The sequence below is a fragment of the Terrapene carolina genome, unplaced genomic scaffold (assembly GCF_002925995.2).
Source record: "Terrapene carolina triunguis isolate 2854851 unplaced genomic scaffold, T_m_triunguis-2.0 Scaffold495, whole genome shotgun sequence".
Classification (NCBI taxonomy): domain Eukaryota; kingdom Metazoa; phylum Chordata; order Testudines; family Emydidae; genus Terrapene; species Terrapene triunguis.
In genome coordinates, this window is record NW_020664846.1 from 586,154 (window position 1) to 598,565 (window position 12,412).

General features: G+C 42.4%; 1 protein-coding gene across 1 annotated transcript in view; it reads right to left on the reverse strand.

Annotated features, from left to right (window-relative positions):
* Nucleotides 1-12,412, reverse strand: part of NSF (N-ethylmaleimide sensitive factor, vesicle fusing ATPase) — a 166,113-nt gene that overhangs the window by 101,902 nt on the left and 51,799 nt on the right. Inside the window, exon 7 of the mRNA XM_026658664.1 lies at nucleotides 2,217-2,292. Within this exon, the coding sequence (XP_026514449.1) occupies nucleotides 2,217-2,292 (76 nt within the window). The remainder of the gene's footprint in view (nucleotides 1-2,216; nucleotides 2,293-12,412) is intronic.

Sequence of the window (12,412 nt, forward strand, 5' to 3'; positions counted from 1 at the left end):
TGAAAATATAATGTACTATAAAAATTCTAAATGTTCTGAAAAATCAGGCTCTAGGTGTCAAACTGGGCACCCAAAATTAATGAGCACTTCAAAAGTTTGGCTTTAACTTCTGTGCATCAATTCCCCATCTGTAAAATGAGGATATCACCACTACCTAATTCCACAGGAGTGCCGTGAAAATAAATTTATTACCCTTTATGCAGCTCAGTAATTAAGGCCTGAGGCCACACACTGATGAGAATAAAAGGAAATTTTGAATAGCTACACATTCAGTGAATGCTGTCTATCCTGTGCACTAAGTACCCTGTAGAGAGAGAAAAGAAAAAGCATGTGATATGGAATTGATTACCAGAATGCATACACACAAGGGGGCCAAATTAAGGGCCTGTGCAGCCTTAATTCTTGCATTTCCTAACTTTTGAGTGTTCGACTTGCAACATGAATGTTCTTTTAAACACAGATTTTTTTTCCTTTTGTAATTTAATATACATTCCAGTATCTCCTCTTTCATTTTCAGAGACACTTCTGTTGGTTTGAATTTTTAGTCCCAGCTAGTTAACATATCAGCTGATACATTAGATAGAAATTCATTTATTTATTGACTGTTGGAAGTATAAGGCACCCTCACCTTAGTATTGAGGCACCAACAGTCTGTTGGCCAATGTAGCAAACACTGATTAGTGTGTGAATTCACATTTTCAAAAATATTAACTCCTATTAATTCGAATTTTGAATATTAATTAAAAAATATTGGAATTCATAGGTATTTGTTTTCTTCACTCACTAAGGTAAAATTAGATGCTTCAGAACTTGAGCCAAACTAAACGCACCTCCTTCATCCACATGACACAAAAATAAATTTAATTCAGATGTTTTATTTATATGTTGCTAGTTCTTTACTTTCTTCCCATTTAGTAATTTAAGATTGTAAAAATGGATATTTTGAACTTGTTTAGTTTTCTAATTGCTAGCAGAATTTCAGATTTTACATAGATTTTTTTTCTGCCAATAAATTTCATGCTTAAAATGCTCAACTATGCTTTAAAAGACAAGTCCTGAGCCTCATTAACATCTTTATTGTGCAAACAACAAACTCAGTACGAAATTGACAGGCAAATACCCTGCACTATATTTGCAACTAACACCACCACTTTCACAAGTCAAGAAAACAGAAATGCTTCAACCATACTCCTCTTAGGGTTTGCAATTTGAAGACAATGGGACTTTTGCTCCAAACTCAATAGACTTGTGCTCCACAGGCACTACAGGATGGGATTTTCAAAAGCCATTAGGAACCTAACTTTCGGCTTTTGGTTTTGAAAATTTTGGCCTGTGTGTATAAACACAATAACTCTGTTAATGAATTCAGAGTCCAAATAATTTTTCACTGTTAACGCTAAAGCAATTTTGCTTTGAAGTGACATTTTATATCACTAAGAGACATGTTAATAAAATACAATTTTAGTGCTTTGTGCTGAAAACACTCATGCACATGCTTAACTTCTAGCACATCAGTATCCCCGTTGAAGTCAGTGGGACTATTCACATGAGTAAAGTTACATACCTGCTTAAGTATTTGCAGATTCAGGGGCCTTAATTTCCATATTTTGGTTTTTATCTATAGCAGTTTTGTAAAGTTCATATAAGTCACCCTATCAGTCATGGCATGTAAAAATAATAGCTTTTACAATTAAATGCATTATAAATTTTAATCTGAAGTTTCAATAGCAAAGTTTTTTCAGATTAGCTTTTATAAACTCTCAACCAGATTTAAATGAATGATTTTTTTTTTTAATTAAAGTGATTTTAAGTCACTTTCATTAAAATTGCTCCCCTCTGGTTGTGAATAGAGAAAAGTCAATTCAAGATTATTTAAAGTTAAAATAAATTTAAAAAAATACTAGTTAGGCTTCTTAGCTTCAGTGTTTACATATCAGGGTCTCATTTTTAGAGTTGAATGCCAGCACCTGCTGTTGTCACAGCTGAAAATTAGGCCTACAAGCGAGGAAGTTAAATCATCTATTATCATTTAGAGTCTCAAAGACCCTTGGCTTTCTTCTACTGTAGGTATTACAACTACCATGCTATAAAGACTTGTATGACTACCCTGGAAAGTAATAGTAGCTTTCAATACTACACTAGATCAGTTGTTATTCTGTCCCCTTTACATTCCTGGGATCAGTTCAGAATGGCTTCTTGGATTTGGAAGAACTCACCAATCAGATTGAGAGAGGAGTTCTCAGCCTTTTCAAATGCAACTTGACTATTCCCAACAACCAGACCCACATCAATCTGTGTGGAAGGAAACAAAAATAATTAAACCTTAATATCAGACTCAACTTCAAATTATTCTTCTCTGGATGCCCCCTAGCAAGTCTCCAAACAGAGGCAAGAGATAGCAGCAAACAAGCTCCATTGCAAAAGGGATTTGTTTGGAAGTAAATATTAACTAAGTCATGTTAGAGGCATCTCTCATTCTTCCTTAATACTATTCTTAGTGACACCCTGTAGCAGTATCTTTTACACTCATAACATGCAAGCAGAATAAAGTCTATACCTGTAACATATAAACTTGGTGCTTTAATAGGGCCAATTACACAAAACTGAAAACAATTATGAGCCAAATCAGCTGGAAGGAAGAATTTAATCAGAAAAATGTGAACGATAATTTGAGTCATTTAAGAACACCTTAATAGATGCCCAAAAAACCACCATCCCACAATCAAGAAAGAAGGCTGTACTAGTTAAAAAAAACAACCTGGTTTAGAGGGGAAGTGAAGGTAGCTATAATTTTTTTTTAAATTATATGTAACAAATGGATAGTTAGGAATTGTAGAAAATTGATTAGGGAAGCAAAGGGACACAAGGAAAAATCTATATCCAGCAGAGTTAAGGACTATAAGGAGATTTTTAAATACTTTAGAAATAAAAAGAATCCTAACAATGGTATAGGTCCACGATTAGATGAGAATGGTAGAATTATCAACAATGCAGAAAAGGCAGAGGTAAATTAATAAATATTTCTGTTCTGTACTTGAGGAAAAAACAGATAAGAATGGCCATAGTGGGGAAGACCAAGGGTCCATCTAGACCAGTGTCCTGTCTTCCAACATTGGCCAGGGCCAAATGCTTCAAAGTAATAAACAGAACAGGACAATGAGTGACCCATCTCCTATCATCCAATCCCAGCTTCTGGTAGTCAGAGATTTAGGGACACCCGAAGCATGGGTTTGCATCCTTGAGCATCCTGGCAAATAGACATTAATGGACCAATCCTCCATGAATGTATCTAATTCTTTTTTTGAATCCACTTATACTTTTAGCCTTCACAACATCCCATGGCAATGAGTTCCACGGTGCTTTCTTTTGTTTGTTTTAAACTTATTACCTATTAATTTCACTGGGTGACCCCGGATTCTTGTGTTATGTGAATGGATACCTAACACTTCCTTATTCACTTTCTCCATAACAGTCATGATTTTATAGACCTCTATCATATTCCCCCGCCCCCTTAGTCTCTTTTCTAAATTGAACAGCTCCAGTCTTTTTAATCTCTCCTCGCTTGAAAGCTGTTCCATACCCCTAATCATTTTTGTTGCCCTTCTGTGTACTTTTTCCAATTCTAATGTATCTTTTTTGAGATGAGGTGACCAGAAGTACATGCAATATTCAAGGCATGGGAGTCTCATGGATTTATATAGTGGCATTATGATATTTTCTGTGTTATTAGTGATCTTTTTCCTAATAGTTCCTAACATTCTGTTAGCATTTTTGGCTTCTATTGCACATTCAACAGATGCTTACAAAGAACTATCCATGATGACTCCAAGATGTTGGTAACAGTTAATTTAGAACCAATCATTTTGTACATATAGTTGGGGTTATGTTTTCCAATGTGCATTACTTTACACTTATTAACATTTAATTTTATCAGCCATTTTGTTGCCGAGTCACCAAGTTTAGTGAGCTCCCTTTGTAACTCTTCACAGTCAACTCTGGACTTAACTATCTTGAATAATTTAATATCATCTCAAACTTTGCCACCTCACTGTCTACTCCTTTTTCCAGATCATTTATGAATATGTCCAATAGCATAATTCTCAGTACAGAATCTTGAGGGACCCCACTACTTACCTCTTTCCATTGTGATATAGTCTCATCATATAGTAATAACACTCTTTCCATTCCACTAATACCTCTGGAGGATGTTAAACAGAAGCTACTAAATTTATGACATTTTTAAATCAGCAGGTCCAGATAACTTGCATATGGAGGTTACTGACCTACAGCTCGCAGGTTCTTTGAGATATGTGGTCCCTATCTGTATACTACACGTGGGTATGCATGTGCTTCATGAGCTTGAGACCAGAGATTTGTAGTAAGCAGCATTTGTTGGTCCGCACCTGCATTTATTCTCACCATGCTCTAACCCAAAGGCACAAATAGCGGCACCTCTCCAGTTTCTCCTCTTGCTGAAAATCAGACAAGGTCTGCATCAGAGAGGAAGGAGGGCGGAGAGTGGCATACAGATAAGGATCACACATCTCAAAGAAATTCCAGTTACAGGTGAGTAAACTCCATTTCTTCACGTGCTGGTCCTGAGGTGTATTCCAACATGGGAGATTAGAAAGCAGTACTCAGAGAGGAGGAGGGTACAAGGATGCAGTTGGTATGAATGACTAACACCACCGTCCCAACTGTTGCATTTGTAGATTAGGCCTGGATTAGATGTAATGTTTCGTGAAGATGTAGATGGAATTCCAGGTAGCTGCGTTAGCAATATCTAAAATAGGTGCATCTTCAAGTTGCCTGTGTTCTAGTGGAATGGGGAAGGGATTTACCTTTTCTGGGGAAGGGAGATGACCCAACTGGTAGCAAAGGAGGATACATCCAGAAATCCACTTAGAGAGCCTTCAAGCAGATAATGCTTGTCACTGATTTCATTCTGCTATAGCAAAAAAAAGCCTAGGTGTTCTTCTAATTGGTTTCATTCTCTATAGATAGAAGGCCACAACTCGTTTGACATCAAGAGAGGGAAGTCTCTTCCCTTCCTCAGAAGCAGAAAGTTTAGTAAAGAAAACCAGTAAGTGAATATTCTGATTGATGTGGAATTCAGAGATTGCCTTACAATTGAATTCCGGCTGGAGACAAAGAGAAACCTTCTCATTAAATATGGTGTATCGTGTGTGTGTTTCTAAGAGCATCACAGTGCCAGAGGGCAAGGGCCTCACTGGTATCAGGGAGTGAGGTTCAGCTAGCCTGACCAATTCAGTGTACCCCAATTCTCTTATATCGTAATCTGTATCTAACAGGTGTTGTGTAAGGTATCATTGGAAAACCAATGACACCCTGATCTTGAGTGGTCTATGTATGGTAAACATCCAAAGGACTGTACATATATGAAGGAAATATGGGACTAAAGTGTGAAAAGGCAGACTCCTCCGCCCAGGTGCAATCCCAGACAACAGGCAATCGCAGTCAAGTGACCATTCATTGGCATATCAGAGGCTGCAAGGACAGATCGATTTGCATTGTAGAAAGCACCACATGGAAGAAACCAGCATGGAACCTTCTCCATGGCACTTTTCCACACAGCAGAGGCCCTAGACTTTATGAAGGTATATTTAAAAAGTTCACTGGCCTATAAAAGAGAGGGACAAAGAACCCGGAGTTATCTTTCACGTAAGATGACACAGGAGCAGAAACTTTGGACTTTGTGGGAGATCCTGACCGTGGCGGTGCTGTAAGAATCTTACCTTGAACCAGGATTGTAGTTTTATTAAGTCTTAGTCACTAGAAAGCATTTTTCACTTTTATTTGTTTTAAATCATTTCTGACTTTATCCCTTACATCTGAATTCACTTAAAATCTCTGTTCGATTAAATAAACTTATTTTATTTTTATTCTAAATCATTCCAGGAGGGTGTTGGATTAAAGTGATTTTTAACTCCAGTGAAAGCAACTAGCTATTGTGCTTTACTGTGCAATGGACCTTACTGCTCCTCTGAAGGTTTCAGGAGAGGGACAGACATTTCAGTGCAAATGGCCTTGGGGAAATTCGGGAGTGGGCCTGTGTTGGGGTCACTTGGCTAGTCCTAACCAAGGCTTGTGGTTACCAGCGCAGCTATGGAGTAACAAGCAGGCTGCTGGAATCAGAGCTGCTCAACACACAGACATTCAGTGCATGCTTGTGGGCTGGCTGGGAGTGTCTAGACAGGGAGCACATTTAAAGCACAACAGCTGACTGGTCTGGGTTGAACACTAAAACATGACAGAGGACCTGCCATGAGAGCTCATATTTCACTAACCCTTCTAGCAGAAGTAAAGGTGACTAGGAAGGCAACCTTCATAGAGGGGCAGGACATGGTACAAGAGGCAAAGAGTTCAGAGGGAAGTCTGGTAAATGTGGCAAGTACAAGCTTGAGGTCCCATTTGGTGCTGGTTTCATAAATGATGGAAAGGTTCTAACGAGACCTCTCAGGAATGTGACTGTTGTAGGATGAGAAAAAAATAGTATAGTCTTCAAATAGAGGATGAAAAGCGCTGATTGCTGCTAGGTGAACCCACAGAGAGCTAAACAAAAAGCCCAACATCTTGAGATGAAGGACGTGGTCAAGAATAGCAGGAAGACCCACAGCCGCAGAAGGAAAAGGGTTCTGTTGCATGCAGATGGAGACGCGTCTCCATTTAGCCGTATAGCATCTTCTGATGGAGTCTCTTCTGCTCTGGCTGAGAGTGGACTGGATGTTCTCTGAACATGAATGTTTTAAGTCTGACACCCATCCAAACACCAGGCGTGAGGTGGAGGGGGTCTGGATTGGGGGTGTCTGGTTGTGCTGTTCTCCTCAGGTCAACAGATCTGGTAAGGATCAGATGCTGATGAAAGGACTGGTTGACATTCACAGAATGTCTGGAAACCAAAAATGTCTGGGCCAGTTGCGCCCAATGAGAATGACTCAAGCTTTGCTGTGACTCATCTCAGCACCAGTGGTAGCACTGGAATGGGAGGAAAGGCATACTTCAGATGGTTTGTCCAGGAGAGAAAGGTGTCGCCCTTGGAGTCCCTGCCCAGAGCTGCTCTGGAGCAATATAGGTTGAATTTCTTGTTTGCCTGGGAAGCAAAAAGGTCTCAGGATGGCATTCCCCACTGGGTGAATATCTCGTTCAGGATGGAATTGTGTAACTCCCATCCATGATCTAGGGAGAAGTGTCTGCTGATACTGTCCGCCAGAGAGCTCTGTGCCCTCAGAAGGTATGTTGCCAGGAATGTTATGCAGTTCCTGATGCACCAGTTCCATAAGCTGACTGCCTCTACACAAAGAGGAAGAGATCTTGCCCCATCCATTTTGTTTATGTAGAAGAAAGTGAGCATGTTGTCTGACATCATGTGAACGTGGCTGGAAGGAGTCAGTGGGAGGAATGCATTGCAGGCAAGGCAGACTGCTCTCAGCTCCTAGAAGGTTGATATGCATCCTGACTTCTCTAAGGGTCCAGAGGCCTTGCACAGTATGAGTGCCCATGTAGGCTCCCCATACTATGGGGGATGCATCTATGATCGTCATGTTGGCTGTGGGACAAAAAGTACTCCCACACATCAGAACCAGTTTTGTCCACCAAACCAAAGAGGTTGCGAACTTGACCGGAACTGTTACCCTAGTAATTATGTTGGTCCCGTCTAAAGAGTAAAAAGAACTGAGCCAATCCTGCAGATAATGGAGGTGGAGTCTGGCAAATAGCAGTACATAGGTACATGAGACTTAGTAGAGAAAGACAGACCCTGATTGTGGTTCAGGAATAATTAGTCATGGCATGGAACCTCTCCATAGGGAGGTAGATCCTTGCTGAGACTGAATGTAGTCTATAGAGGACTTTTCTTTGTTTATGCAGACTCCCAAGGATGCAAGGAGACTGAGTAAAAAGATGGTAACTGACTGGACCTCCTGACTGGATCTGCCCATCAGCAGCCAATTGTCCAAGCATGGGGAAATACCGTAACCATTTCATCTCATCTGGGCCACCAGCTCTGAGAAGATCTTCGTGAAAATCCTGGGTGCTACGGGTAGATCAAACAGAAGAACTCTGAACTGGTAGTGTTCCTGTCCTATCAGAAACCCGAGGAACCTCCTGTGGAACTGGAGAACCTCCACAATTCTTAAAAAAGCCAGTAAGCCTGACTTCAGTATCGGGCAAACTGGTTTAAACTATAATAAAGAACAATATTGTCAGAAATATAGATGACCATAATTTGTTGAGGAAGAGTCAACGTGGTTTTAGTAAAGGGAAATCATGCCTCACCAATCTACTAGAATTCTTTGAGGGGGGTCAACAAGCATTTGGACCAAGGAGATCCAGTGGATATAGTGTACTTTGATTTTCAGAAAGCCTTTGACAAGGTCCCTCACCAAAGGCTCTTACGCAAAGTAAGCTGTCATGGGGTAAGAGGGAAGGTACTCTCATGGATTGCTAACTGGTTAAAAGATAGGAAACAAAGGGTAGGTATAAATGGTCAGTTTTCAGAATAGAGAGAGGTAAATAGTGGTGTTCCCCAGGGGTCTGTTCTGGGACCAGTCCTATTCAACATATTCATAAATGATCTGGAAAAGGGGGTAAACAGTGAGGTGGCAAAATTTGCAGATGATTCAAAATTACTAAAGATAGTTAAGATCCAGGCAGACTGCGAATAGCTACAAAAGGATCTCTCAAAATTGCGTGACTGGGCAACAAAATGGCAGATGAAATTTAATGTTGATAAATGCAAAGTAATGCAAATTGGAAAGCATAATCCCAACTATAAATATAAAATGATGGGGTCTAAATTAGCTTTTACCACTCAAGAAAGAGATCTTGGAGTCATTGTGGATAGTTCTCTGAAAACATCCACTCAATGTGCAGCGGCAATCAAAAAAGCGAACAGAATGCTGGGAATCATTAAGAAAGGGATAGATAATAGGACAGAAAATATCATGTTGCCTCTATATAAATTCATGGTACGCCCACATCTTGGATACTGTGTGCAGATGTGGTCACCCCATCTCAAAAAGATATACTGGAATTGGAAAAGGTTCAGAAAAGGGCAACAAAAATTATTAGGGGTATGGAATGGCTTCCATATGAGGAGAGATTAATAAGACTGGGACTTTTCAGCTTGGAAAAGAGACGGCTAAGGGGAGATATAATTGAGGTCTATAAAATCTTGACTGGTGTAGAGAAAGTAGAGAAGGAAGAGTTGTTTACTACTTCTCATAACACAAGAACCAAATGAAATTAATAGGCAGCAGGTTTAAAACAAATAAAAGGAAGTATTTCTTCACACAACGAACAGTCAACCTGTGGAACTCTTTGCCAGAGGATGTTGTGAAGGCCAAGACTATAACAGGGTTCAAAAAAGAACTAGATAAATTCATGGAGGATAGGTCCATCAATGGCTATTAGCCAGGATGGGCAGGGATGGTGTCCTAGCCTCTGTTTGCCAGAAGCTGGGAATGAGCAACAGGGGATGGATCACATGATGATTACCTGTTCTGTTCATTCCCTCAGGGGCACCTGGCATTGGCCACTGTCGGAAGACAGGATACTGGGCTAGATGGACCTTTGGTCTGACCCAGTATGGCCGTTCTTATGTCCTGGAAAGGAGTGACTGAAAAAGATTTGGGAGGGGTGGGGAATGGAGAATAATCAGCTGAACCCAAGCTCCCAGTGTGACCGTGTGGCTAAAAAGACTAATGTGATCCTGAGAGGAATATACCGGGGGGAAAGTAGGAGTAGAGAGGTATTTTACCTCTTCTACTCAAGTAAGAGTAAAGAGGTATTTTACCTCTCTATTTGGCACTGGTGAGACTGCTGCTGGACTACTGTGTCCAGTTCTGGTGTCCACAATCCAAGAAGGATGTTGATAAATTGGAGAGGGTTAAGAGAAAAGCCACAAGAATGATTAAAGGATTAGAAAACGTTTCTTACAGTGTTAAATTCAAGTTCGATCTATTTAGCTTAACAAAGAGAAGGGTTAGAGGGAACATTGCTTAAGGGGTAACTTGATAACACACTATAAATACAAATAGGGAACAAATAGTTAATAGTGGGCTCTTTAGTCTAGCAGAGAAAGGTATAACACGAGACAAAGGCTGGTGGTGTGCACACTGAATGAACAGTGCTAGCTAAAAATCTTCAATCAAGCACATGAAGGGTAAGCAGACCTAGAGTGGAAAACACATTACTCCGGAGGGAATTCTGCATCAAAAAACTACACATTCTGTGCCAAATGAAAAAAAAATTCGGCACACAATGTTTTAAAATTCTGCATATTTTATTTGTCAATAAATAAATGTGGAGGCTTCAGCCTGGCAGTGGAGAGCAAAGGCCACTGGCTTCATGGAGATGGGAGATCGTCCTGCACTCGCCCCCCCACACTCCACCCATCGGCACACGAACTGACCAGTGAGGCTGCACCCCACCGTGACACAGTGCAAGGGGCAGGCCTGCCCCAGAAACACCCCAGGGCCATGCCCCTCTGCATCAGGCACACCAAGACAGCAAGGGAGAGGGGCTGAGTCTCACATGCCACCCCCCCTTAGCCACTGTTCCAGATATGGGGCAAGCAGGCTCAGCCTGAAGGATCCAAATGTGGAGAGGGTTAGTATGGGGGGATCCGTGTAGGGCAATCTGGATGCAGGCAGCTTGGGGCGGAGGGGTCCGGGTGTGGAGAGAGCTGGATGCACAGGGGCTTTTTGGGGGATTCTGGGTGCAGGGGGAATGGGACTCTGCGAGGGGATCCAGGTGAAGGTGGTTGGGGCTCAGCAGGGGGGATGTGGGTGTGGGGGGGATGGGGCTCAGGAGGGGGAATGGGAATTGGTGGGGTGGGGGTCTGGGTGTAGCTGGTAGGGGCTCAGTGGAGTGGGGGTCCAGGTGAGGGAGGGTTCCTTGGGGTGGTGCAGGAGGGGTGTTCGAGTGCGGGGGGCAGTCTGGGTGCACGGGTGGGAATACAGATGCATGGGGGAGAGGCTCGGAGGGGGTCTGGATGCAGGAGGGGTGGAGCTCAGTGGGGGAGTCTGGGGGCGGGGGGGCTCTGGATGCATGAGGTGAAGCTTGGCAGGGTGAGGATCTGTGTATGGGGGTATGTGGCCCTCTGTATCTCAAAGCAGCACACTGGAATCCCCATATTCATCACGGTCATATAATTATGATATGTTCAGTACAGAGTATGCCTTGTGAGGTATCATTTTAAAAGTCAAATCTGTTGAACATTAATATCCTGTTGGATTGTATCATTGTATGTGAAGTTACAAAGTTTTGCTGTGTGTGTTACTGAAACATGTTGTGAGGTTGGGAACACCCACAACCAGCCTTTCAGGTACAACAATGGAATAGCCAGATGCACTGATGGCCCACTGCAGGGAATCCACTCTCCCAACGACCATCTCAGAAAGAGCATGTATACAATGGAGACTGCTTGACTCACGTCACAGCAAAGATCTTTCCAGCAAGCTGGAAGAAACTATAAAGAGGGGAAGTGACATCATGACTTGGCCTCATTTCCCCCCCGCCCCCAACTCAACACCTGGAAACACATCTGGAGGACAAAGACTTTGAACCGGGGGAGGGTGGTCCCGAGCTGGAAGGCAGTTTCACCTTGTCATTGAAGATCTGTGACCCGTATGTATCATCTATTCAGGTGAGACACTGCGAGATTCAAATCTTGTTTAGTTTATAGTACTCAGATTGAAAATTTACTTTTATTTCTTAGGTAACCAACTTTGATCTCCACGCTTACTACTTATTATCACTTAAAATCTCTCTTTCTGTAGTTAATAAATCTGTTTTATATTTTACCTAAAACAGTGTGTTTTGGTGGAAGTGCTTGGGAAATCTCAGCTCAGTTACAAAGGCTGGTGTGTGTCCTCTCCACATCAAAGGAGAGACGGACTGGGTGATGAACTTACACTGGCCAGGCTTCTGACCAGGGCAAGACGGTACAGCTCTGGGGTGCAAAGCTGCGTGGCTAAGGGGAATTGGCTGGAGCCTCTCTATTGTTGCTTCATGAGTGGCTGAGAGAAACATTCATGTAACTCAGTTGAGTGTGTCCCTGCCTGTGGACGTCTGTGTAAGTGCAGTACCTGCCAGAGGTTTGTAGCTTGCAAACAGCATCATAGTGTGAGAGGGAGCCCAGGTTGGTGGGACAGAGGATTCAGCAGTCCCACAGTCCAGGTTGCACCCCGGGAACCCCGTCACGGGGGTTGGGCGGACGGGGGAGCAGCTGCCCCTACCGTGATCCCCCTGCAGCTGAGGAGCAATGGGGGTAGGAAGTGGGGGGGAGAGGTGCATAGCCGGGGAGGTTTCTGGGGGTGGATCTGACCCAGCCCCAGCTGCTCCTTGCAGGGGAACAGCGAGTCCCATCCTCCCCTGCCCCTGCCCCAGC